This window comes from Alternaria ventricosa (genome assembly GCF_023758065.1).
Source record: "Alternaria ventricosa strain BMP 2768 chromosome Unknown scaffold_11, whole genome shotgun sequence".
NCBI lineage: Eukaryota > Fungi > Ascomycota > Dothideomycetes > Pleosporales > Pleosporaceae > Alternaria > Alternaria ventricosa.
Genome location: NW_026055691.1, coordinates 715,032 through 740,965, shown reverse-complemented (window position 1 = coordinate 740,965; position 25,934 = coordinate 715,032). Strand labels below are relative to the sequence as shown.

Below are 25,934 nucleotides of genomic sequence, written 5' to 3'. Positions count from 1 at the left end.
AACGTCATACTGGATGTCCGGTGGTGGCCTGCGTACCTGACTTGTTTGAAGGCCAATGTGCGCTTTCAGGCACTCGACGACAGGGTCTATTCCAATCTGGGACTCCCTTTTGGCCATTCTTCACGCGCGCCTTCGCCCTCACCCCCTCGCATTGGCTCACGGCGCCTCGTATCTTTACTTTTAGCATGTCGCGGATTGCCACCGCATAGCCTAACAACATTCGCTCCACCTGACTGCGCCGCCGGAGGAAAGAGACACCATGGCCGAGACGAACCCGGAGTTGCAGGCCAAGCTGCAGGAGCTGGACCACGAACTCGAGGAGGGCGACATCACACAGAAGGGGTTGGTACTCTCCCGCATGCATATACACCTCCCGCATCTATCTTCACGGTTACTGCCGCTGTCGCATTCGCATCGTCCCCCACGTGCGCTAACGAGTCGCACAGTTACGAAAAGCGAAAGACAGTTCTGCTCTCACAGTACCTGGGGCCCGACTTCTCAGCGCAATTGCAGCATGACCTGCGCGGACAGAGCCCCGCCCAGAGCGAGGGCTCAGGCTCTCGCAGCGCATCCCTCGCCGCCCTCTCTGGGCCAAACCCACAGCAGACCCAACAGACGCCGCACATCGAAGTCGCACGACCCGACTCGTACCATGAGAGTTCGCCGCAGGGCACTATGGGCTCGTCGATGCACTACCCCAGCTCCTCGACGAGCACCGCTGGCGGCAACTCGCAATACATGGCATACCCACCGAGCCAAGTAGGGCGCTTCCAGGAGAAGCAGCTGGGCCTGCGCACTACCTCGCTGCAGCGCAATGCCTCCCAGCTGTCGCAAGGGAGCGAGACATTCATACCCCGACCCCAGACGCCCGAGTACACCTACTCGCGCGAACCCACGATGATGGGCAACTACGCTTTCAACCCAGACACCCAGCAGGGCTTTGAGAATGGCTATGGGTCGCCAGGCGAGGCTAGCAGGAGGAGCACGATGCTGGACGTGAACCAGGGCTACTTCTCCGACTTCACAGGGCAGCAGATGCAGGACCAGCGCGACTCGTACGGTGGACCGAACCGCTACTCGACGGGCGACGCCTTCTCCCCGACCGCTGCGATACCACCGCCGATGATGAACCCGAGCGACCTGCCCGTGGGTGCTGCAGACACGATGATGCCACTGGAACCGCGAGACCTGCCCTTCGACGTATACGACCCTCACAACCACAACATCAAGATGTCCAAATTTGACAACATCGGTGCTGTACTACGCTACCGCGCTCGTACACAGCCGAGGACTACCGCTTTCTGGGTGTTAGACGCGAAGGGCAAAGAGACGGCTTCCATCACTTGGGAGAAAGTGGCCAGTCGCGCCGAAAAGGTCGCCAAAGTTATTAGGGACAAGAGCAATCTTTATCGGGGCGATCGCGTGGCGCTGGTATACAGGGATACGGAGATCATCGAGTTTGTCGTGGCTTTGATGGGATGCTTCATCGCGGGCGTTGTAGCAGTTCCCATCAATAGCGTCGACGACTATCAGAAACTCATCCTCCTCTTGACCACAACCCAAGCACATCTCGCACTGACCACGGACAACAACCTCAAAGCCTTCCATCGTGACATTAGCCAGAATCGTCTCAAGTGGCCGAGTGGCGTCGAATGGTGGAAGACGAACGAGTTTGGAAGTTACCACCCCAAGAAGCATGACGACACGCCCGCCCTGCAAGTGCCCGAAGTAGCATATATCGAGTTCTCTCGCGCGCCAACCGGCGACTTGCGTGGTGTTGTACTGAGCCACCGCACCATCATGCATCAGATGGCTTGCATCAGCGCCATGGTCAGCACCATACCCGCCAACAACCCGAATAGTCAGGATACTTTCAACGGCAACTTGAGGGATTCGTCTGGCAAGTTCGTCGCGCCAGTGCAGAACCGAGCACCTACCGAAGTCATTCTTTCTTACCTCGACCCCCGTGAAAGCGCTGGTCTCATTTTGAGCGTTCTTTTCGCTGTCTATGGTGGTCATACTACTGTCTGGCTGGAAACACCAACTATGGAGACACCTGGTCTATACGCGCACTTGATCACGAAGTACAAGTCAAACATACTGATTGCCGACTATCCGGGTCTCAAGCGCGCTGCATACAACTACCAACAGGATCCCATGGCTACTCGGAATTTCAAGAAGAACACGGAACCCAATTTTGGCTCAGTGAAGATATGTCTGATCGACACACTCACTGTCGATTGCGAATTTCACGAGATTCTTGGAGACCGGTATTTCAGGCCCTTACGGAATCCGAGAGCACGAGAGCTGATTGCGCCTATGTTATGCTTGCCTGAACACGGCGGTATGATTATATCAGTACGCGATTGGCTAGGCGGTGAAGAGCGCATGGGATGCCCATTGAGCATAGTGTCAGAGGAATCCGACAACGAAGACGAGGTCGACGACAAAGCCGCGGCAGCCAATGGCTATTCTAGTCTTATCGGAGGGGGTACCACAAACAACACCAAGGAGAAGAAAAAGAAGAGCCCAACAGAATTGACCGAGATCTTGCTGGACAAGGAAGCGCTGAAGTTGAATGAAGTCGTGGTTTTGGCCATAGGAGAGGAAGTGAGCAAGCGTGTGAACGAGCCCGGCACTATGAGAGTTGGCGCTTTTGGTTATCCGATACCCGATGCGACGCTGGCCGTTGTAGATCCAGAGACTAATCTTCTGTGCTCCCCTTACTCGATAGGAGAGATTTGGGTAGACTCGCCATCATTATCTGGAGGTTTCTGGCAGCTGCAAAAGCACACTGAAACTATATTCCACGCTCGGCCATATCGTTTTGTAGAGGGTAGCCCAACACCACAATTGCTCGAACTCGAATTCCTACGCACAGGATTGCTCGGATGCGTGGTGGAAGGCAAAATCTTCGTCTTGGGCCTGTACGAAGACCGTATCCGACAGCGTGTCGAATGGGTAGAGCACGGTCAGCTGGAGGCCGAACACCGATATTTCTTCGTGCAGCATCTTGTCACCAGCATTATGAAAGCGGTGCCCAAGATTTACGACTGGTAAGTGTTATCGACTTCACATCTGATCAATCTAACACTGCGCAGCTCATCTTTCGACTCGTACGTCAACGGCGAGTACTTGCCAATCATCCTTATAGAAACACAAGCCGCATCGACTGCGCCCACAAACCCAGGCGGGCCACCGCAACAGCTTGACATTCCCTTCTTGGACTCCTTATCTGAGCGATGTATGGAAGTACTGTATCAAGAGCATCATCTACGGGTCTACTGTGTGATGATCACAGCACCAAACACGCTTCCCCGAGTCATTAAGAATGGTCGACGAGAGATTGGAAACATGCTTTGCCGAAGAGAGTTTGACAATGGCTCATTACCCTGCGTTCACGTCAAGTTTGGCGTGGAGAGGTCGGTCCAGAACATCGCACTAGGCGACGACCCTGCTGGCGGCATGTGGTCATACGAGGCATCAATGGCACGCCAGCAGTTCCTCATGCTGCAGGACAAGCAATATTCCGGAGTGGATCACAGAGAAGTTGTTATTGACGATAGAACGTCAACACCTCTTAACCAGTTCTCCAACATACACGACCTTATGCAGTGGCGGGTATCACGGCAGGCTGAAGAGCTCGCCTACTGCACTGTCGATGGCCGCGGCAAAGAGGGCAAAGGCGTCAACTGGAAGAAGTTCGACCAGAAGGTTGCAGGTGTCGCAATGTACCTGAAGAACAAGGTCAAGGTTCAGACCGGTGACCACCTCCTTCTGATGTACACGCATTCGGAAGACTTTGTCTATGCCGTTCATGCGTGCTTCGTTCTCGGGGCTGTGTGCATTCCCATGGCACCAATTGACCAGAACAGGCTGAACGAAGATGCTCCTGCATTGCTACACATCATTGCCGATTTCAAAGTCAAGGCTATCCTCGTCAACGCCGATGTTGACCACCTCATGAAGGTCAAGCAAGTATCGCAACACATCAAGCAGTCAGCAGTCATCCTCAAGATCAGCGTGCCAAACATGTACAACACCACAAAACCACCTAAGCAGTCCAGTGGTTGCCGCGATCTTAAGCTGACGATACGACCCGCTTGGATACAATCTGGTTTCCCAGTTTTGGTATGGACGTACTGGACACCTGATCAACGGCGCATAGCTGTGCAATTGGGCCACAGCCAAATCATGGCGTTGTGCAAGGTGCAAAAAGAAACTTGTCAGATGACAAGCACGAGGCCTGTCCTTGGTTGTGTGCGCAGTACCATTGGACTTGGCTTCATACATACCTGCGTCATGGGCATCTTTCTTGCAGCGCCAACATACCTCGTATCACCTGTCGACTTTGCGCAAAACCCGAACATACTCTTCCAGACTTTGTCAAGATACAAGATCAAAGATGCGTATGCGACAAGCCAAATGTTGGATCACGCTATTGCACGAGGCGCTGGAAAGAACATGGCTCTGCACGAGCTCAAGAACCTCATGATTGCAACTGATGGTCGGCCACGTGTCGATGTTTGTAAGTATTACAATCTTGATGAATGTATGGTCACTAACATCTGTCAGACCAGCGCGTACGAGTACACTTCTCCCCAGCAAGTCTCGACCGGACAGCGATAAACACCGTCTACTCACATGTACTGAACCCCATGGTTGCATCACGGTCATACATGTGCATTGAACCGATAGAGCTACATCTCGACGTCGGTGCTCTTCGAAGAGGTCTCATCATGCCTGTCGACCCCGACACCGAACCCGGTGCTCTACTAGTCCAAGACTCGGGTATGGTACCTGTTAGTACACAGGTATCAATCGTGAACCCGGAGACAAATCAGCTCTGCCTGGTCGGCGAGTATGGTGAGATCTGGGTTCAGTCCGAAGCGAATGCGCACAGCTTCTATGGTTCGAAAGAACGCTTGGACGCGGAACGCTTCAACGGCAGGACTGTCGACGGAGACCCTAACGTGCGATATGTCCGCACTGGAGATCTGGGCTTCTTACATAACGTTACAAGGCCAATCGGCCCCAACGGTGCGCCAGTCGACATGCAAGTATTGTTTGTTCTGGGTAGCATTGGTGATACCTTCGAAGTCAACGGTCTCAATCACTTCTCCATGGATATTGAGCAGTCTGTAGAGCGCTGCCACCGGAATATTGTTCCTGGAGGATGGTACGTACCCTTCAAATGTCTTCCTCATCCTACACATACTGACTCCCTCCAGCGCTGTCTTCCAAGCAGGTGGCCTCGTGGTCATCGTCGTGGAGATCTTCCGTCGCAACTTCCTCGCCAGCATGGTGCCCGTTATCGTAAACGCCATCCTGAACGAACATCAACTCGTTATCGACATTGTATCTTTCGTGCAGAAAGGCGACTTCCACCGATCCAGGCTCGGAGAGAAGCAAAGAGGCAAGATCCTAGCCGGTTGGGTGACGAGGAAGATGCGCACAATCGCGCAATACAGTATCCGCGATCCAAACGGCTCAGACGCGCAAATGATTAGCGAAGAGCCTGGTGCAGGTCGCGCCAGTATGAGCGGAAGTATGCTGGGCATGGGCCGGATGGGACCAGCAAGTATGAAAGCAAGTTCCACTCGCGCACCAAGCTTGCTCGGCATGACAGCGACAATGAACAGCCTTTCGCTATCACAACAACAGCAACAGCTGTCAACAAGCCCTGGTATGACCCCACAACCAGGCCAACAATCTTCCGTCTACACACAAAGCATACCCGAAAATCCACAAGGCGGCCAGTACCAGGGTGTCGAACTCCACGACCCCAGCGATCGCACACCAACAGACAACCGCATGTCCTTCCTCCCCAACCTACAAATACACGACGGTGGGGCAATGGATTACTCACCCCTTGACCGAGCCGGACCTTTCCACGAAAACGCACACCAGCACCAGCCTGGCAACTACCAAAACGCATACCATCCACAACAACAGCAGTACGAGTCCAGCGGCAGCGGCCTAAGCGGCCAAGTCCCCGACGTACTCCGCCCAGGACCCTCCGACGACGCAAACAACCCCGGAACGTGGAACAACAGAGATTTCTACAGTGACAGCACACCCTACTCATCTTACGATAACACGTCACAAGATCCCAACATGCAACAACAGCACAACCAACAGCAACAACAGACCTGGACAATGGACTCACAGCACAGCCAAGGTTACAACGCCGGATACGGCGCCGGCGGCGAAGAAGTCACGCGCTATGTCAGCCACGGCTCGTATGATAGCAGAGCGGGTGGGAACGGCGGTGGGGGCGGTGGCTTGCGTGTTGCGAACCGCGATTCTACGGCTAGTGAGAGCGAAGATGATAGTTGGAGGAGGGATGTTCTTGCTCAGATGAATTTTGCTGGGGGGCCGGGGCCTGCTGGAGGGAATCATGCGCAGTAGATGGTAGTAAGCAATGAATGAGCGTATATGAGGTGTCATGTTCATGTTAGTATCATGATGGGGTTTTGCAGTGTTTGATGAAGATGAATGACCTGGACGATCAAAGACTCTATCGCATTGGATTGGAAGCGCTGTGATGGCATTCAATAAGTAGTAGTCGAGATACATACTGGGGGTCCTCCAAGTACTCATCCGCCTACCATTTACCATTACATTCCGTCCCCCATCCCACGGAGAATTTCATCACCACCATCATCTCCCACCCCCAAAGTCAAGACGGTTATTCTCCATTCAACCCAGTCCAGCCCAGTCCATTCCAACATCCACCAACACGACAGACACTCTCACCGACAACCCCACCGAGGCCGTCTGCAAAAAGTCTTGGTCCTGCAGCTTTTCGCGTTTCATGTTGAGCGCACGCCAACCCAGGCGCCTGTTCTGCGGCCTGTGGCGTCACAACCTAACCGAACCCATGAAGGAATATCTACATTTGCTGTCATTTCGCTAGCGGTGTTTCAGGCCTATGTCAAGCTTTTCCGACATGGGCAGTGGGCGGGAAACAGGTTCGTTGGTGACGGGGACATGACATGACATGGCGCTGACTGCCAGTGTGGAGGATATTGGGTTGGATTAGGTGGGTTCAATCAAAGATGAGGCGGGGTTGTATTTTCATGCGTTCTGGAAGCATCGAATTGTGGTATGTGTTATCGGACCTTTTCTGTTAGATTTCTATTGTACACTTAGTTTGTAGGAGTACGGGAGGGTGGGTTGGTTAATCGTCGGGCTGCGCGAAGACCCGGTTTCCATCGATCGAAGTTTTCCAGCTTCCGAGTTTTCAGGTTTTATCGGTGTTCATGCACGTGGTGGATTGGGAGTGGGGTGGTGTTGTGGAATACGATAGTTCGGTACGCTTGTGAGAACGGTGGTTTGGAAAAAGTAAACGTGGCAACGCGCATCGTGATCGGAGTTGAAGAGAAGTTTGATGTATACCTACCTGTCTATGCGATCGCGTGTTTGTTGTGGTTTGTGTAGCATGTGTAGTAAAGGGCCGTATAGCGCACGCTTGCGGGTGTCTTGGATATGCGATGAGATGAGATGAGACGAGGCCGTGCAGCGGCTCGAGGGACAATCTTCAATCTGACTTCGTGATCGGCTGCCAGGTGTTTAGATCTAGGCTCTGTAGTCTACAATTTGCTTTTGGTTTTCTTGGAAGTTGGTGCCATGACGGCGTAGGACCGAATTTTGGGCACTCAGTACTGAAAAGCGAATGCGAGGTGTAGATGCAGTATGCAGCACGTCTGAGGCGCGCAGCTACTGACGCAACTAGATACTTCGGCGCTTTGAGTAATGTGAAACTGCAGTGTACCACCATCCTGAGGATGAGAAGAATTTTTCCGGACTTCACCAAGCTGCGACGGCATTTCCTCTCGTGTGTTGTGGGTATAGTACGGAGTTCATGCGCAACCGAAGGATCGGACATGTGGGCGTTACGCCGTTTGACAGGCGCTATTGTTTGACAGCCGGCGGGGCAGCGCATTGCTCACGGCAGACGGGCGCAAAGAGGTCTGTTTCGACGTTATCGCGAGGTACCGTGAGCGATGACGGAAGGAGGCGTTTGTCCCGAAGCTATCGCATGTTTGAAACACGACAGAACCGAGGGGCAACAACACGGCGGGGCTCATGCGAGCAACACCAAGTCGGAGGTACCAAATGGCAGATTATCGTAGTAGAAGCAGTGTTCCGAGAATGGTACGACCACAGTGTAAGATCATGTAGGGTTCTTGTGACGATCATTAGGCCAATCTTTGGTTTTATTGCCTAGCAGGACTGGGCAAACTTGAGTTCGATGTCGAGGAGCGTGTTCCCGAGACCCGGGTAACCGATGTCTTGGTGTCTTGGTGTTTCAATCTTATCGCAAGACGGAAGGGACCCTGGTGTCAGTCTGAATCGCATCAGGCACGGGAAGGCGCGAGTCGCTCGGGGTGAGAACTGTCGCAAGTCATTTCCGATAACAGCCTGCGGGCTTAGTGATTCATGGCAGGAATGTTGTCGCGCAGATGACGGTGAGCATTGTGAATTTCAATGGAATGATGCGATGATAGGGTCTGCATTGTCAATAATTAGGAGGTAGCGGCGGACCGTGTGGTCGGTCGAGTGAAGGCCACTGCTGCAGCCGGCATTGCACGTGTTTTCTTTGTTGTGGCGCAGTCTCGATGAGCGCATGGGTTGCTGCCATCGCATGAACTTCACATGACAGCTGCTCATAAGACTCACCCGACAACCGAACCAACATGACAAGACGGAAGAACCCTCGCGTCTCAAACGCAGGGCCTCATCACACTGCTGCTCCGACACCGACTCGCTCGCAGGGTTCTTCATCCTCCTCCGGTTCGCGCTCGCGCAATAGCACAGTGGAGATTTCATCAGGACAGCGCGTGGCGGCACCAAGGAACAATTTTGCCTCGGCGGCCTGACCGAAATGTCAAGATGCATGAGAGGCGCGCAAAAGCCGTTTTACCAATACCGATGGGTATGATTTTCCCCAGGTTGTTGATGAGGTTGACTCGCTTGTTGTTCTGTTTTGGGGCGGCTACTTTAGGCGCCGGAGTTCTGGAGCCGCACAAGTCTTGGGAGGGACCTTGCTTTGGCTCCCGTATTGGCAGAAATAGATTGGACGGCTGATTGTGATTTATGGGAGCGGGTGTGGCGGACATGGGATCGTGACTGGAGAGATGCAAGAGAAGGTTTTGGAGAGTGGACGATAGGACGAATGCGTGTCTGGTGGTGCTTGGGACGGTCAGCTGATCAGCTATCAGGCGTAAACTATCAACCATCCCGTCACACAGAACACGGGACTCGGCATGGGGTTCTGGATTCAGTCCCACCGTCAGGCACTCGGCCATTCCCGTTGGCGGTGGGCAGACGGTGAGCTGAGGCTTGGTTTCATGGCGCATCCAGGCACGCCAATGTGAGTGGACGGCTTCCTTCGTGTCGTTTCAGCGCCTAGACTGACCGGGCGCAGCGGAGCCAATCATCCGTCTGTTCCGATTCCCAACCCCTGCCACGCCCTCACCAACCCTCCCATGTTGCGAACTTCATATCCACTGTTTCCCTCGCTCCCCCTCTGACCTCACGCTCGCCGTCCCTTGTCGTGTCGTTTCCACACCTTCGTTTCTTGTCCAACTGTTGCTCACTCGCTACGGCAACATAGTACACCCGTCTACATTCGCTTCTCACGCTGTCTTCGAGCCGGTTTCTGGTCCCCTATTTCCCGTCTTCAGCCCCTAGTGAAGACAAAGTCTATTGACGTCGCTTTCAATTTCCTCGGCCCTATTCGCCTTCACCGTCGCTACTATCGCTATCGATACTGCACATCGCAATCGCCGCCTAACGCTTCTGTCGACTAATTCCGCCGGACTGGACCGCGTCTCGTCTTCAACACCACCCCATTCACCACCTCGACGTGCAGCGCACTGTCGGTTCTCTCAACCTTTGTGCCTACACACCGGCTCCTTCACGACACATTGTGATGTATTCACGGTGACCACGACCTACCCTCGCCCCACACTGTCAACATCTGCCGCTTCGTTAAGCGCGCGTGGGATATAGGTCCATTGACAACGACGTCGCGCCATTACTCCTGCTTCAAGAACCTACCGTCACCGAAAATAGCACCTGGTAGTGCGCAACAACAATTCACCGATCGCGTCGCATCACACAGCCTCGCACACCCGAGAACCTGCAGCTAGCAACCCTCGTGAGCACCGACTCGCGAGCGACCTGTACTACTCAACAACCGAACACAATACCCGAGACATGTCTCTCACAAGATATCTCCTCCGCCTCCGTGGCGCCCAACCGACCGCGCCAATGACCAAGCGCCACTTCCTCTCAGACTGGGACGCCGCTGAGTTTGAAGATCTCAAATACTCGTACGGTCTGGAGGGTGTCGACCAAGTCGGCAACTACATGTGGGTCGACGCCTTCCTATACCTGCTAGTTGGTATCTCAGGTATCCTACTCCTCCTCCGGATATCAAACATGTGGTGGAAACACAGCCGCCATCTGAGCGCCATGGGAAACTCAAAGCAAAAGTACTGGGAAGTCAACCGGACAAGCTGGTGGCCGTGGCTCAACCGCCATGTCCTGATGGCACCCCTATGGAAGAAGAAGCACAACGCTCAGTTTCAGATCAGCAGCGCCATCGACAACGGAACGCTGCCTGGCAGATGGCACACCATCATGTTGGTCATCTACGTAGCCCTGAACGTCGCCTGGTGTGTGGCTCTCCCCTACAAGGTGCTCGACCACAAGGAGACCCTCGCCGCGCTCCGTGGACGCTCAGGAACACTCGCTGCCCTCAACCTCATCCCCACCGTTCTCTTCGCCCTCCGCAACAACCCACTCATCACCCTCCTCCAAGTCTCGTACGATGATTTCAACCTGTTCCATCGCTGGGCTGCGCGAATCACCATTGCGGAAGCCATTGTCCACACTGCTGCCTGGCTGTACAACACCAAGCTCGCAGCAGGATGGCCTGCCGTTACAGCTGCTCTCCACACCGAAGGCTCGTACGGCTGGGGTATGGTTGGAACCGTTGCCTTTACCTTCCTTGGTATCCAGGCATGGTCGCCATTCCGCCACGCTTTCTACGAGACCTTCCTCAACATTCACCGTCTCTGCGTCATCGCTGCGCTTCTCGGTCTCTACAAGCATCTGGAGCTGCACAGCCTCCCGCAAGTTCCCTGGATGCACCTGGTTTTCTTCTTCTGGGGTGCCGAGTGGGTCTGCCGATGGGCCTCAATCCTCTATTACGGCATCGGCCTCAGGCAAAGATCATCAATCACTGTCGAGGCCATGCCCGGAGAGGCTGTTCGTCTGACCATCAACATGGTCCGCGAGTGGACTCCTCGCCCAGGATGCCACGTACACATGTGGATGCCAGCTCTCTCCCTCTGGTCCTCGCATCCCTTCTCTGTCGCGTGGGCTGCAACACTCACCCCAGATTCCAAGGAGATGACACTGCCCATGCTCGAAGGCGATGTCCTTGCGATGCATGGCCGTCCCCAAAAGTCAAAGCAAATCAGCCTGGTCTGCCGTGCGCGTACTGGACTTACCCGTCACATGTACGAGAAGGCCTGCAAGAGCCCCAACGAGCAATTCACCACCTTTGGTTTCATCGAAGGTCCATATGGCGGCCACCACAGCCTCGACTCATACGGAACCGCAGTACTATTTGCTGGCGGTGTAGGCATTACTCACCAAGTCATGTACCTAAAGCACCTCGTCAATGGCTACAACAACGGAACCACCGCAACACAAAGAATAGTCCTCATCTGGACAGTCCCCACATCCGACTGCCTAGAGTGGGTCAGGCCCTGGATGGACGAGGTCCTCCGCATGAAGGGTCGCAAGCAATGTCTCCGCATCAAGCTTTTCATCTCAAGACCCAAGGGTCGCGTTGAGAGCAGCAGTGAGACAGTCAAGATGTACAGTGGTCGTCCGCAACACGCGGCCTTGATCGAAGAAGAGGTCAAGAACCGTGTAGGTGCTATGGCTGTCACAGTGTGCGCATCAGGCGGTATGGCGGATGGCGTAAGACATGCGGTTCGACCGTTCCTTACGCAAGGTAGCGTTGATTTCATTGAGGAGGCCTTCACATACTAAGAGGCCTTGGTCAATGTACGATACTGTTGGCAACGTTACGCTTAACAAATTCCTTGTTCATCGCCTACTATCGCACCGCATCGTGCACGACGCTTACGCTCGACCGCCTTGGGCAAGTCACACCCGGGTTCATTGTACATCATCTCTCTCGACTATTACCCAGTCGAGAACTCACATAACTATACCAAAACATTATCTTTCTTATTTCCCACATTGTTCACTTCTTTGTAAATACCTCCTACTTAATGCTTTACTTCTTGTCCAATATGTCACCGTCTCATACTTGTCATGTCTCTCCTTGAATCTCTGATCGGCGTTTTATGAGCGATGCATTTATTAGCGTGTCCGGGTCTTGATAGATATCTATCGTAGCTTTGTGTATAACAGTAGCATATCATCTACCAAGAGTTCGTCCTTTCATTATTTTCTTCATCTGCTCAGGCACTGCAACTCCTAATTTCTTGGTGTTCACTGATCTGTACAAGGGTAAATTGCTCAGCCTCAGGTGTTGATCAGGGTACTGATCCAGACTTTCTCTCATCATCGCTAAGCCCACTCAGTCGTCACTTCCCCCACTTCCATTGTTCGGACGTCCACGTAATCGCGGTCCTACGGTCTCGATATGTGGCTTAGTCGGCCAGGGGCACACCGCCGACCTATCCGTGCGCGCCCATGATTGGCCGACACCACAGGAAGTGGACCCTCGGCCAACCCAATACACAATGCATCCCCACATTGGCGCCGAAAAGTGGCGGTGACGACACTGTGGCTGGTTCACTGCAGTCGCGACTTTCCCTTTGTTGTGTCATGGGTGTGTATAAATAAGAAGGTGGTACTTCGGCGGGGATCGTGCTTTGCCAAACAGTGTGACGTTGTCGAGAACCTTACCTTCAACTTTAAATAACCCTCCCGCTCCCGCTGAATTTCGATCTTCAAGTCAACTCGCGATACACTCAACCTTACCTATTGTAACCTAGTCATCAAGATCTAAGTTTATTCCTTCATACACAACATTATGTCTGGATACGACGGCTCCGGCTACAACCAGGGCGGATACGGTCAGCAAGGCGGCTATCAACAACAGGGTGATTATGGACAGCAAGGCAGCTATGGACAAGACAATTACAATGGCGGCGGTGGATACCAGCAGCCTCCTCACCAACAACAGCCCCATGGTGCAGCAAGCGCATACTATGGTGGTCAAGGAGGCCCTCAGGCTTACGGTCAACAAGGAGGTTACGATGCGGCACCTCCTCAATACCAACAACTCCCTTCTGCGGCAGCCCACTCATCTAACTCCGGTCGCAACTCGATGAACCAAGGTCATCAGAACCAATACGGCGGCGAGGGCGACCCAGAGGGTGACCGTGGTGTCATGGGAGGTCTCGCCGGCGCAGCAGCAGGAGGCTACGGTGGCCACGCTCTCGGTGGTAAAGCCGGCCACGGCGTAGCCGGCACCGTAATCGGCGCCCTCGCAGGAGCATTCGCGGGACACAAAGGCCAAGACGCCGTAGAAGAGAAATGGGACGAGCGCAAAGAGAAGAAGAAGCAAGAAGAAGAGGAAGAAAAGCGCAAGAAGTACGGCCAGCAACACCAAGGTCCCCCTCCCATTCAACACCACCAAGACACCAACAACCAGCGCTCCCAAGGCGACTTCGGCGGCAACTTCAGCGCCTCCTCGCGCGACATCCGTCTCGATGCTCATGGCGACTACACCCTGCACGCCCAGTGCCGCCGCGCAGACGGCTCCTACCAATCCTCCTCCATATCCCTGAACCGCATCCTCGAAAACGACGGCGGCAGTTTCCGCTGGTCGGGCTCCAACTCCAGCGGCGGTGGCGGCGAGAACACGTATACAGTCCAACAAGGCGACACGCTCCGCGCCATTGCATCACGCTTCTCGCACTGCTCCTACGAGGACCTCGCTCGCCATAACAATATTACCAACCCGGACCAGATTTGGCCTGGGCAGAATCTTAAGGTCCCGGGTGGGAATAGCAGTCGTGGGGGTGGTGGGTTTGGGAGTTCGGCCAGGGGGATGAGGTTGGCGGATGGGGGCCAGAGGTTGGAGGGTGAGTTGGAATATCAGGGACATTGGAGGATGAGGGAGATTAATCTTGATGAGAGGATTGGTAATCGGGATGGTTGCCTGGTGTTTGTTTAGGAGGTTGTAGGGTGGAATGGGAGAATGGGAGTTGATGGGAAAGGTACTGTAGTGTACTTCTCACCAATAAACCTATGATACATCTTCAAGACTATCAATTACACGCTCATGTCTCTGTGCATATGGATGCGTGAGGAAAGCAGCGATGGCTATATATTCAGCGTGTACGAAGGCGAAAGTACGAGTGTCAAGTGATCATAACGCAGTGCGCTTTTCTCGTTACAGTCTTGTCTTGATCTACCCACATTACCTCTCCACACAATTCGCATACCGCTTCAAGAAGTCATGCAGATGGACCAAAGAATCCGTCGGAGCGAGAGACATATAGCGACTCTGCACGTCGCCGACATGTGCCAATTCAAGATATTTGCATGTCACCCACCATATCTCTAGTCCATGCTTGACAAAGCCTAGTAGCCTTTGTTCTTCTGCTTCACGTTTCGCGTGCAGAGCATCCCACAGCTCTTTCCAGCGTTTCGTGGCACGGACTAGATTAGCGTGTACCATCGGAGCCAGAAGAGTGGCTCGCGATACGAATACGATGGAATGTAATGCTGCGAGAATGTGTTAGCTCAATGTTGTAGATTACAATGGGAAAAGGGAAGGATAGCCTTACCGAATATGCAGATCATGAGAAGTCGATGTTCAAGGACGTCAATAAGGGGACTCTTCTGCTCATCAGACCAGTCCTCGCTCATCAATGCAGAAACCAGTTGCTTAATACTAGGCTTCGGTCTCGCTAAGCGTTTCGACTGTGTGCGCAAACGAGTGTAATCTTCCGCCGTAGCCGCATCGTAAAGCACATCGTTACACGGCAGCGTCTGGGAGACCTCCGCTATAGCAATTTTGGGTACCGAGCTGAAGAAAAAGGTGGCCATGCAATCCATAGCAAAAATGAAGTGTACAGCCCTCACTCTAGACTCTTCGGCTATAAACGCATTCCACTCCGGTACTTGGTTTTGAGACCTCACTGTGACAGTTGGTTCGAGTAACTTGAGCGATCTCATTGCAGCGACAATTTCTGGGTGTCGAGATATTTCGACTCGGCTGCGCGTGGCTTCATTATTGAAAGTACTCTGCAGAGCCACTATGAGTGATGCAGCTTGGACTGCTTCCAGAGCGCGAGGGTCGTGTCCGAAATTGGGTTTTGCGACTACATCGCGTAGATGCTCGAAGATGAAATCTTCGGCCAGATGGAAGAAGGAACGAGATGATAGGGCGCCGTCTGTGGGTGTACAATGTACCGATCCTCCAAAGGCGACAGCAAGGAGCAAGGGTAACGAGACCTTCTGCATATCGAATGTCGGCCAGTGAATGAGTGGCTGCTGGGGATGGAAGACGGTAAAATAAGCCCAGATACACTCTTCGAAGTTTTCTGCTGTGAAGACTGCTTTCGCGGCAACCACGGGGAAAGCGCCTTCGGGATTGAAGTGTGCCGTTCGACATGTTTGGCTATAAATAAAGAGCTGAGAACATAGCTCGTCGATCCTAGGTTGGAGAAGCGTGGTCGTCTGGGGTCTCCCGGGTGCCGGTGGTATCGAAGCACTGATGTCTATATCGCTGTACACGAAGAAGTCTGAGAAGATGCCGAAGAGTGCCACATCCCTGTCGAAAAGCTGATGGTCTGCATCGTTGTTTTCTTGACTTCTGGACGACCGTACAGTCAATGGATCGCCGATGAAAGCACTGAGTATCGACTCGCGACGAGGGTCTGTATATTGATATAGGAATGTGATGGGACAGGGAGGAAGACTCTGAGCGTTTTCCACTCCAGCCGTGGTATCGCGGCTCAAATGACTGGCACCGGTAGTGTGCGCATATTCGTGTAACAGCTGTGCATGGTTTTCGGTCGTTCTGAGCCGGCTTCGTCGTCCTGGTTTGGCAGAGGCTATCTCATCGTGCTCGCCTCGCTTTTGGCATGACTTTGAGTGTCTTCTGAGGACGTCGCTAAGTAAGGTCAACGTCAATGTCTCACGAGCTTACCCAACACAGGCGAAAACCTACTGGCGGACGAACGTGCGATTACAGAAGCTGCAGGTGTTTAGACGATTGCGAGTATCTTTTTGGCGTTAAGTAAGCTTTAAGCGGCATGTTCGCATGGTGAACTCACGAGCCGATTCATGCCGTCGCAGGTGGCTGTTACTCGAAAAGAACTTGTTGCACGTGCTACATCTATAGGATGTGCTACCTGCGTCCGTATCGATAGCGTCTGGCATTGACTGGCTCTTCGTTATTGACGCGGCCGCCCATGATGTGGGCTTTCCAAGGTTGAATGTGGGGTTTCAGGATGTGGGCTTTCCGCCCATGTGGGCTTTAACTGCGGCCACCTTACCGCAAAGGGCCGACCACGTGACACAGCATCGATGCTCTCCCCATACCATCGTGTATCAGCACTCCTGTTGCAAGAATGAGTCTGCTTCTTTCAAATACTTTATGTCGCCATGTCAAAGCTGCGAAGGTTTCTAAGTCAGAGAAGCTACTACACATTCGGTATCATGCCACTCTTTCCATCTTGAATCAATCAACTGACAGTGCCCAGCATCTACACCAAGACCTCACCTCAGAAGTCCTCGACTCAGCCATGCATCATTTGATAGCATGTCTACCAGCTCCCACCGCCACGAGACCGTAGAGCGAAATGAAAAGCGCAGCGAGACACTCCTCCCATCAGCCGTCGCCAAACCCAGGGGTGTAGTGGAACACGTCCTGTAAGCCACTCTCCCAGACATACTCAAACACTTACTGAAAGACTCCAGAACGACCACGGATCAAATACTCAACTGGGTTCGACAAAGCTCCATCCACCCACTGACCTTCGGCCTCGCCTGCTGCGCCATCGAAATGATGCATTGCTCCACGCCGCGCTACGACCAAGACTGACTAGGCATAATCTTTCGCGCGTCCCCTCGCCAGGCAGATGTTATGATCGTTGCGGGCACAGTCACCAACAAGATGGCTCCTGCTGTTCGGCAGTGCTATGATCAGATGCCTGAGCCCAGATGGGTGATCAGCATGGGAAGTTGCGCGAATGGTGGCGGGTACTATCACTATAGTTATAGTGTGGTCAGGGGCGTGGATAGAATTATTCCTGTGGATATATATGTTCCGGGGTGTCCTCCGACGGCTGAGGCGTTGTTGTATGGTGTCTTTCAGTTGCAGAAAAAGATTAGACATACGAAGACGACGAGGATGTGGTATCGGAAATAGTTCGCAGCGCGATAGTCGAAAAAAGAGCTGCCCAGATGTTTTGGGATTTCGCCTCTCACATTCTTCTCTCACTACGCTGTGCGGCACACCCGGTCGCTCCTGCCTCGTCGTCCCTTCCTTCCCTAAACGTCTGCGGCGCGTCTGAGACTTCACCACTCACCACGCGATTAAAGGATCATCGCACTTTGCATCGGCTCCGTCGTTTTTTCTCGTTCCATCGCGTCGCATCCTCTGTACCGCAATTGTAACTTTCCCAAGACGCGTACAAAGTCTACGTCTCACGCGCCGAGGAGTGTCATCAGAAGTGAGAGCGAGATCTTCGAAAATGCCGAACTTCAAGCCAACAGAGCCCGAAACGCGCGACCACTACTTCGACTTAGGTTTAGATGAGTCTGCCACAACATCAGAGATCAAGAAGGCGTTCAAAAGATTAGCGCTACTATATCATCCGGATAAGAAGGCACCAGGCGAAACCATAGATGCTGTCGAGTTTAGACGGGCAAGTCTACCAACCGATGAAGCACCATGATGAGATACTGACGGACAATAGGTGCGAGAGGCAGTCGAGACACTGGCAGATCCTGAAGCACGAAGCGAATACGACACACGATACGCAGACATCCAGGAAAATTGGAACATCTATCGCCGCGATTATGCGTATTACGAATACCGAGTCGAATGCGAGCGCATCGAAGCTGAAGAGGAACAAGCGCGTATGGAGAGGGAACAACAGCGCCAGGCGGGGGAGAAACAACGCAAAGCAGAAGATGAAGCTCGTGCAGATGCTGAGCGAACTGCTCGAGAGAAGAAGGAGAAGCTTGCAGAAGAGAGGTCGCGTCAAGCGGCAGAACGTGCAGCAAAAGTGCAAGCTAAGGCAGCTGAGGAGCGACTGCGGAAATTAGAAGAGGAGCGAGAAATCTACCGAAAATGGCGCCACGAACAACGCCAAAAGGAGGCCGAAGAGCGCGAAGCAAAAGTCAGAGAGCAACATCGCCTTGAACAAGAGCGAAAGGCCCAAGAGTATCTCGCTGCACTGGAGGCACAACAGAAGCTCGCAGAGCAGAAGGCGCGCCAGGTGGAAGAATTGATGGTCCGAACGTACATGCAACAATTCTTTACCGAGACCGTCGACGCAGAGAGTCAACGCATACAGCGGCGCGTCCGCCTGGCGCACATATGGGCGCGACAACTCCACACAGACGCAAAGACTGCTGCTGGTGCAGGACCTGATGCCAAATCCGAGTGTGTAGAACTGGGGTGGCACCGGATCGATGGCACTGCCACCTGCGACTTTTGCGTCAAGGATGTGAAGCTGTACTTCTTTGCGTGTCCCTTGGGAGGGGCGGCGGCGTGTGGGGACTGCAAGTATAAGTTCGCGCATGGGTACGAGACGGCGAGTGGGGAGGTTATCGGAAAGCGCAACGGAGAGGAGAAGAAGGCCGGCAAAGTCGGTGGAAAGAAGGGCAAGAGTAAGGGCAAAGGCAAAGGGAAGAATTGACAGGATGTAAGACGCAGGTGATAACCGAGGGTGTACAGCATGAGTATACTAAACTTGTCAGTGAGAAGTAAAGATGTAAAGTGCAAGACACGACAGAGAGTGTACAGCATACGCGTACCATGATTGTCTGTAAGAAGCACGTCAGGAAGAGGCCGCCAAGGTCATAACGACATATGGAATGTCTGATACAAGTCTTACAGGAGTATAACAATGACAAGTCCAAAGACCCACCCATTATGCCAATCCGTTATCCCCAGATGCACCCCAAACATGCCGTTTCCGTGATTATCGTAAGTAATAATAAAGATAAGTAACCAACCCAACACCGGGGGTATCTTTAGAAGAATGCACACCAAACACTTTTCCCAGCGCCCAAAACACCTTTTTATCCCACAGCCTGGTGACCCAAATGTCCGTGATGATGCGTGCAGTCAAACAAGGAAAGAAGACGGGGTGATGCGGGCAAGCTGAGAGAGGAGAGAAAGGGAGACTGGCAAAGGCACTACCCGGTCCATCCCATATCTCCGCCTTGCTGTCCACCCTGCCGTCCCAATTGTTGGGCTTGTTGCTGTGCTTGACGCATCATCATCATCTGGGTCATCTGCTGTTGGTTCATGGGCTGCATTCCTTGCATACCCTGCATGCCACCGTTCATCTGTCCACCCTGCATGCCGCCCATGCCTCCATTCATCTGGTTCATTTGCGCCATGTTCATACCCTGACCCATGTTGCCCATGTTACCCATGTTCATGCCCTGCATGCCGCCACCTTGCATGCTGTTCATGGTATTCATGTTGCCCATCATGCCCTGAGGCAATTGGCCACCGCTTGCCATGGCTTGTTGTCGCATTTGTAGGAGTCGAGAATTGTTTGCGGCGTTTGCACGTTGTTGTTGGAGCATCTGCTGGTACTGTTGCATTTGCATGGGGTTGGGGGTGTTGCCGTTCTGCATGCCGTTCATTTGGCCGCCGTTCATCTGGCCGCCCATGTTGTTCTGCATATGTGCCATCTGCATCTGTTGTTCACGCTGCTCTCGCTGCTTGATTTGCATTTCCATCTGGTGGATTTGTTGCATGACCTGGGGAGGAATGTTCTGGCCGTAGTTCTGCATGACCGTTTGCTTGTGCTGCTGATAGCGCGCGCGCATCTGCTGGAGATTCAGGTTAGCAAAAGTCATGGTCCCTTGATTATTGGGCATGCCATTCTGCTGCATGCCTGCTCCAGGTGACATATTCTGCATAGCCATTTGCTGTTGACTTTGCTGCTGATTTTGGGTCAATTGGCGGAAATAGTGCTGCGCGAGCTGGTTGCGGTATGCCTGCGGATTCTGGCCTTGCGGAACTCCCTGAGTCTGGATTTGCTGCGTAGCCTTTTGGAATGCCAGCTGTTGGAATTGTTGCTGCTGGTTACCTGGCGATCCTGTTTGCTGCATTTGCTGCATGCGAAGTTGCTGCTGCAGACGCTGTTGTTGCATCTGCTGAGCCTGTTCAGGCGTCATGTTGTGACCTGGCTGAGGTGTCTGCATCATCATTGGCGTTTGCCCTTGCATGGCCATAGATGGGCTGCCCTGGCCCATGCGACTCGGGGTCGGCGTCATGTTGCGATTCGGCATGGAGGCATTCATTACAGGCGTTCCTTGTACGATGTGCGGTGTGCCTGTGCGACTCAAGTTCTGCTGCTGACTGACGGAGCGCATCATGTTCTGGTGATTAGAGACGGCAGATGGTGGGCGAGCAGGACTGTTGATGGCCTGGTTCGAAGCGGTAGGTACCATCGGGGTGCCACCAAGTTGATGCGCAGCCTGCCCACCAAGTGATGGCGAGGCTGCAGCGGCGGTCATCGGTGTTTGCTGGCGTATGGTGGGCGAAAACTGAGATTGTGTAGCCGACTGAGGTGTCTGAGTAGCCTGTATGGCTGCCGCGTTCGACATCTGGTGCTGTGCTGCGGCTGCGGCTCGCAAGGCTTCATTCTGCTGCTGGTTCTGCTGCAGTTGTGCTTGATGTGCTTGCTGGCGAAGAGCCTGTTGCTGTTGACGCTCCGCGAGTTCGGCCTGCTGTCTGCTCTCAATCTCTCTCTTCCGCTGGATCTCAGCCTCCATCTGCGCTTGGCGTTTAGCTTGAGCGATTCGAGCGTCTTCCTCTTTCTTCCTCCGGTCGGCTTCCTCATGGTTTGCACGGATGTTAGCAATGGTCTTGAAGCGGGCAAATGTCTGGGAGTTGGCAGCGGCGCGCACAGCGTTGTCGTCGTTGCCGGCGGCTGTGGCCGTCATATTGCTCTGGTACTCGTCGCCCGCCAACATATAGCGCTGTAGACCCTGAGCCTCTGCCTCGTCTGCAGCCAGCTCGGCGGTGGTCCTCTTGCGAGTCTTGCGTGGAGGGGCGGGGTTCTTGTTGTTCGGATGTGTGATGGCATCCATAAGTGCGAGCGATTCACCGAAGCTCTTGGTGGGCTCCAAATAGAGGGGTGGGCAGGTGGCCCTCAGTAACTCGGCCTCGAACTCGTGTACGTTGCTATCATCGAGGACCATTTTTTGGCGTTTCGGGCTTGGGCCGTTCGCAAAGGTAGGCGTGGAGGGTACTGCCGTCATGGGAGTCGGCGGCATGCCTCCAGCTCTGCCCTGGGCTTGCATTCTTTTGAGGGTAGCCATGTCTGGTACCGGCGTGGTGGCCAGTAGCTGCATGTCGGCCAATCGCGACTGCTGCGTTGGAAACAGTACCACTGTGCCGACTTTAGCGATGCCTGGCTGCTTGGTCAGAGCCCCGTTCTGACCAGGAGCGGGCATGTTCTCCTTGTCTTCTTTGGTTTCTCCGTCTTTGCTCTGCGCGTTGGCCTGGGCGGCCTTCGCATCGGCCTGTTTGGCTGGAAAGGGTGCGAATGGAGAGGGTGTGATAAAGTTGTTGTAATTATGAATAGAGAAGGCGCTCGTGCCGGCCTCGCCAGTGCTGTTGGTGTCATCCTTGGGCTTGACGCCGGCCGAGCGGTAGTCGTGAACCTCAACGATGAGGCAGTCGTCGTACCAAGGCGTATTGAACTCGTAGAGCTCCTCGACCATGTTGTGAGGCACCTCCTTGTTCCGGATGGCCTGCAGCAGCTCGCGCATAGGCGACTGGTAGGACAGCGTCTCCTGGGAGTCGTTCAGGCGGAAGTGCTTAGGGTGCAGGTATACACGGAGCGACGGCGGCTTGCCCTTGTGCCTGGCCAGGATGTCTTGCTGCGTGTAGACTGCGAGATATGTTAGCGCGTGTGCCGAAAGCGGTAGCGAAGAGTGAATATACCATATTTCCTGGCCTCGTCGTGCTTCGCGCCCTCGTCCTCCATGTTGGACTGGCGCGTAGCAGTGCGCGCAACTCCCGGGCGCTGAGACTCGCGGCGCAGGCGAGGAGGCTGCGCTGGGCGGGCAACTGCGACTGGGCCGGACATGATGGTGGTGACGGCGCTGCAGTTCGTCGACTCGCGGTGGGGCGGCGGTGGGACGGGCTTTCGGCCTGGGGAACCACGACCGGCAGCGGCGCGGCGTGCAGACGGCGGAGAGAGGGCAGGCGCAAAGATGCGCGCGATGCCCGAGGTGCTTCTGGCAGTGCGCGAGGGAGTGCGAGGGTGCGCGAGGAAGGAGCGACTCGAGCGAGGCTGGGCGTCCTATTGGAGATGTCTCGACGCGTGAGGATGGCCGACGTGATGTTTGCTGATCCGAGCTGATGCGCAGCTGCCTCCCCGTATGTCTAACCCTGTTTCATCATCATCCACGTGACTACCACCTCACCATGACCTCCACGGCTTCCACTCGACTTCGTCTACCTAGAGCTCGCGTCAATGCTCGAGCATCCGAGAAAGCGTTTCTTGCGAGATCCGATCGAGTTCAGTCGCCAAACTACATGCCACCTCTTGGCATGATGACTCTGCCAGCAGGGCTGTGCCGCACTCCGGCATTGCATCTGCACGCCATACCTGAGGCACTGCAACGTCCTCAGCTTGGAGCTTATTCTGACACTCCTCTCACATCGAGCCACTATCTTCCTTGTCACTCACAAAGTTCTGTGTAGTCTAAACGGCTCAGCCCGGTAGCCATCACCGAAGTAGCCCTCCCTCGTCATGACAAGCCTCGAAACCCTGCCATTGGAACTCCATGAGCACATCTTCGCATACCTCATACCTCGCCAGCGTCATAAAAACCTCGCTTGTCTCGACCCTGACTACTGGAGCGAACAAGAGAGGCCCGACATCTACAACATTCGGTTGACCTGTCGACGTCTACGTACGGCGGCATGGCAGACCTTCGTTTGGATCCTGGAAGATCTCCCAACAAAGTGCCAAGAAGGGACACTGCGGAACCTAGCTGCCCTTCTCGAGTTACCTGAAATCTCGACTAGGCTCACATATCTAACTCTTTCACCTTACCATCTCTTCACGGAAGAAGGCTACACGCATCACTTGAGTGTCATCGCCGATTCTCGAAGAGACGAATTTCATGCGCATTGCGCATGGCTTCGAGATACCCGCTCGGAAACACTGGTCGCAATCATTCGCCTGGCCCCCAAGATCCGCCATCTGGTTTGTGTCATCGCAAGCCTCAGCCTTACATTTAATGATGCAGGTGAAAAGGCGTGGGTCGGCACGGTTTACAGCGAGGCTGTTGACCCTATGCACGTAAGTCCGACTCCTCAACCGCCCAATGGTCATTTTTGAATACTTGCCTGCATTTTACCTCCATCATCTGCTTGGGGGTCCTTTACATGTGTTGATGAGCTATACAGATCATTCAAACCGTCCTCAGAGATACACACTTGGCAGAAAGACTCGAATCTATGTACCTCCTCTCCAGTGAACACCAACACAATTTCAAACACACTGGCGACATCCCTGAAAGCCTCATTCCTTTGAGCTACGACAACCTTCGTCATCTAACACTTGCACTGAGGACCCGAAAAGTTTCCGACTTCCGCATTCGGGCATCACATTTGACGAGCCTGTGCATTGTGCTCGACAGAATTTGCGACGAGGATCTGACTACATTATTTACTCAAGGAGTCTGCTTTCCCGAACTATGCCCTACCCTGCGCAGCTATACCATTCGTGGAGATGAGGTCCGAGATGATCAAGAGTTTGCCAAGCTGGTGCGCCAGGTCCCGACTCGACTTCTATTACGATTCATTCTGCCAATCTTCGAGCGCGACTGGACACTGCCGTTAGTTTCGCTAGAACACATCATATCGACAGAGGAAGAAGACGCAGAGTTCACTTGCATCCCTGACTTCCAGGGTAGCGGCCGGATCGGGTTATTAGTTTTCAGGAACTTCTACCATTTCATACCTCGATCGCGGCAGAAGGCAGGAACCTCCATCAACGACAATACCAAAATAGTCGATCGTCACTGGAAACCCTACGAGGCGCTGCTTGCCAAGTGTGATAGCTCCCGTATTGAACACTTACCGGAGTGCGAATGATCCATTCAGGCGTTGATGTGGAGTGGTCACAATGAGAGGTAGATCTCGAACAGTCGGGGTGGAACGTTTAGAGAAAAGAGATGGCAAGCGAAAGAGGCTCATCGCATGATTTGAGGATAAGTCTTTGGCGGCGACATGTGCATGTAAATATCGAAAGGGCGAATGTGATCTCCACGACTCGCCACAATGATGCGCGAACACTACCACTCGAATCTGCGAGTGCCTTCACAGCGGCTATCGAAGATCATGTACTCAACACTGGAATGCGCTGTTTTCTCACAGGGTATAGGCTTGTATAACGTCCATGCACTTCGACGATTGCATCGCAGTCATAGCACCTCTTGAGTCACGGTTGTCATACTCGATGAGTGACTTTTAATGACGGAAACCCCGTGAAGTGACAATATGTGAACCTGTCATCTCGGCGCTGCTATAAATCTGAGCTTCGACGTCTATTCTCCTAGACATATCGCCAACACACAGCTATATCATTTCCATATCTACGAGTTCTCGTTCAGCAGCCTCCATCACCATTATCATACTCGGGTACACATACCTGTTCTAGCCTTTGATCGTTGTTCTTCAATCTTCGTCGACAAGGTATCGAGTACTCGGCTACCGCAACTCTCGCCATAGGTGTATTGCCTACGACTACTATCACTCGAGGAAACCTTCGAACATCCCGACATACCCACTACATATCTCAAAGCCTCATTACCTCGTTGCCTCGAAGTCATCTATTTACGTCGATCAGCACTACCCTATCGACACGCTATTCATCATCCTTCAGCTTCAACATATCATAGTCGTACGCCAAATCGAGACTCCCGAGCCAACCGAGGAACCTCGCGACAACACCAAGAGTTGTCTGTAGACAACGTTACAATGGCAAAGTCCACTCAGCGTTCCGATGAGCGTAGAGGGAAACCCCATTGGATCTGTAGTAATTGCGATGGATCAACCAGGGGACAGCAGCTACTATCGGTGTTGACAAGTGCTCACCTTGTAAAGCATTTCTCAAGAGAAAAAGCCAAGGCCGAAGTGGCTGTGTCATATCGGGTAAAGACCAGCCGCATTGCGTTGTACAGTGATCTGTCACATACCAGAAAGTAATATCCAGGCGGAGTAGGTGCTGAATCTGCTTCTTTTCAGATCACCCGAACTGACAGTGTGACAGGGTGCCTCAAATCAAGCATTCGGAGCTGATAGAATTTAGTCTGGAGTGGGAGGTAGTTTGCCACACGGGAATTGACATTGGCGAAGTCAAGACGGGCGGAGCTTAGATACCAGAGGCGGAATAGAAAACCTGTTTTTATATATTGTCTTCTATGTCACTTTCGATACCTTCGCCTAATTCTCGCTGAATGCGTGATGATACGTGGGGCATATGTACGCGAGAAGTGACACGCATCTTGAGTGTGCTTATCGCGTACTGCGTAACGCGCCATGTGAGTACCAAAGATGTGTCGCACCCTAAGATACATTGACTTCTTCGAGATATCAGGTTGAGGGGACAAATCGCTACTCCTTCACAGCAGTGGCTGAG

At 53.4% G+C, this 25,934-nt stretch overlaps 5 protein-coding genes across 5 annotated transcripts; 4 read left to right on the top strand and 1 right to left on the bottom strand.

The window, feature by feature from the left end:
- Window positions 1-259: 259 nt before the first annotated feature.
- J4E93_006742 (uncharacterized protein) lies at window positions 260-6,411 on the top strand (the record flags this gene model as incomplete). Its single annotated transcript, XM_049344653.1, has 5 exons — window positions 260-342; window positions 447-3,056; window positions 3,102-4,528; window positions 4,576-5,179; window positions 5,232-6,411. 5 exons carry the CDS (start codon window positions 260-262, stop codon window positions 6,409-6,411), a joined length of 5,904 nt encoding a protein of 1,967 aa, XP_049198307.1.
- Window positions 6,412-10,227: 3,816 nt separating this feature from the next.
- J4E93_006741 (uncharacterized protein) lies at window positions 10,228-12,078 on the top strand (the record flags this gene model as incomplete). The annotated part of the gene is made up of 1 exon (XM_049344652.1): window positions 10,228-12,078. The coding sequence occupies one exon, from the start codon at window positions 10,228-10,230 to the stop codon at window positions 12,076-12,078; it is 1,851 nt and encodes a 616-aa protein (XP_049198306.1).
- A 1,015-nt stretch (window positions 12,079-13,093) lies between these two features.
- J4E93_006740 (uncharacterized protein) lies at window positions 13,094-14,242 on the top strand (the record flags this gene model as incomplete). The annotated part of the gene is made up of 1 exon (XM_049344651.1): window positions 13,094-14,242. The coding sequence occupies one exon, from the start codon at window positions 13,094-13,096 to the stop codon at window positions 14,240-14,242; it is 1,149 nt and encodes a 382-aa protein (XP_049198305.1).
- A 3,532-nt stretch (window positions 14,243-17,774) lies between these two features.
- Window positions 17,775-18,947, top strand: J4E93_006739 (uncharacterized protein; the record flags this gene model as incomplete). Its single annotated transcript, XM_049344650.1, has 2 exons — window positions 17,775-17,933; window positions 18,000-18,947. 2 exons carry the CDS (start codon window positions 17,775-17,777, stop codon window positions 18,945-18,947), a joined length of 1,107 nt encoding a protein of 368 aa, XP_049198304.1.
- A 502-nt stretch (window positions 18,948-19,449) lies between these two features.
- On the bottom strand, window positions 19,450-22,367 carry J4E93_006738 (uncharacterized protein; the record flags this gene model as incomplete). The annotated part of the gene is made up of 2 exons (XM_049344649.1): window positions 19,450-22,169; window positions 22,223-22,367. The coding sequence occupies 2 exons, from the start codon at window positions 22,365-22,367 to the stop codon at window positions 19,450-19,452; spliced, it is 2,865 nt and encodes a 954-aa protein (XP_049198303.1).
- Window positions 22,368-25,934: the final 3,567 nt, after the last annotated feature.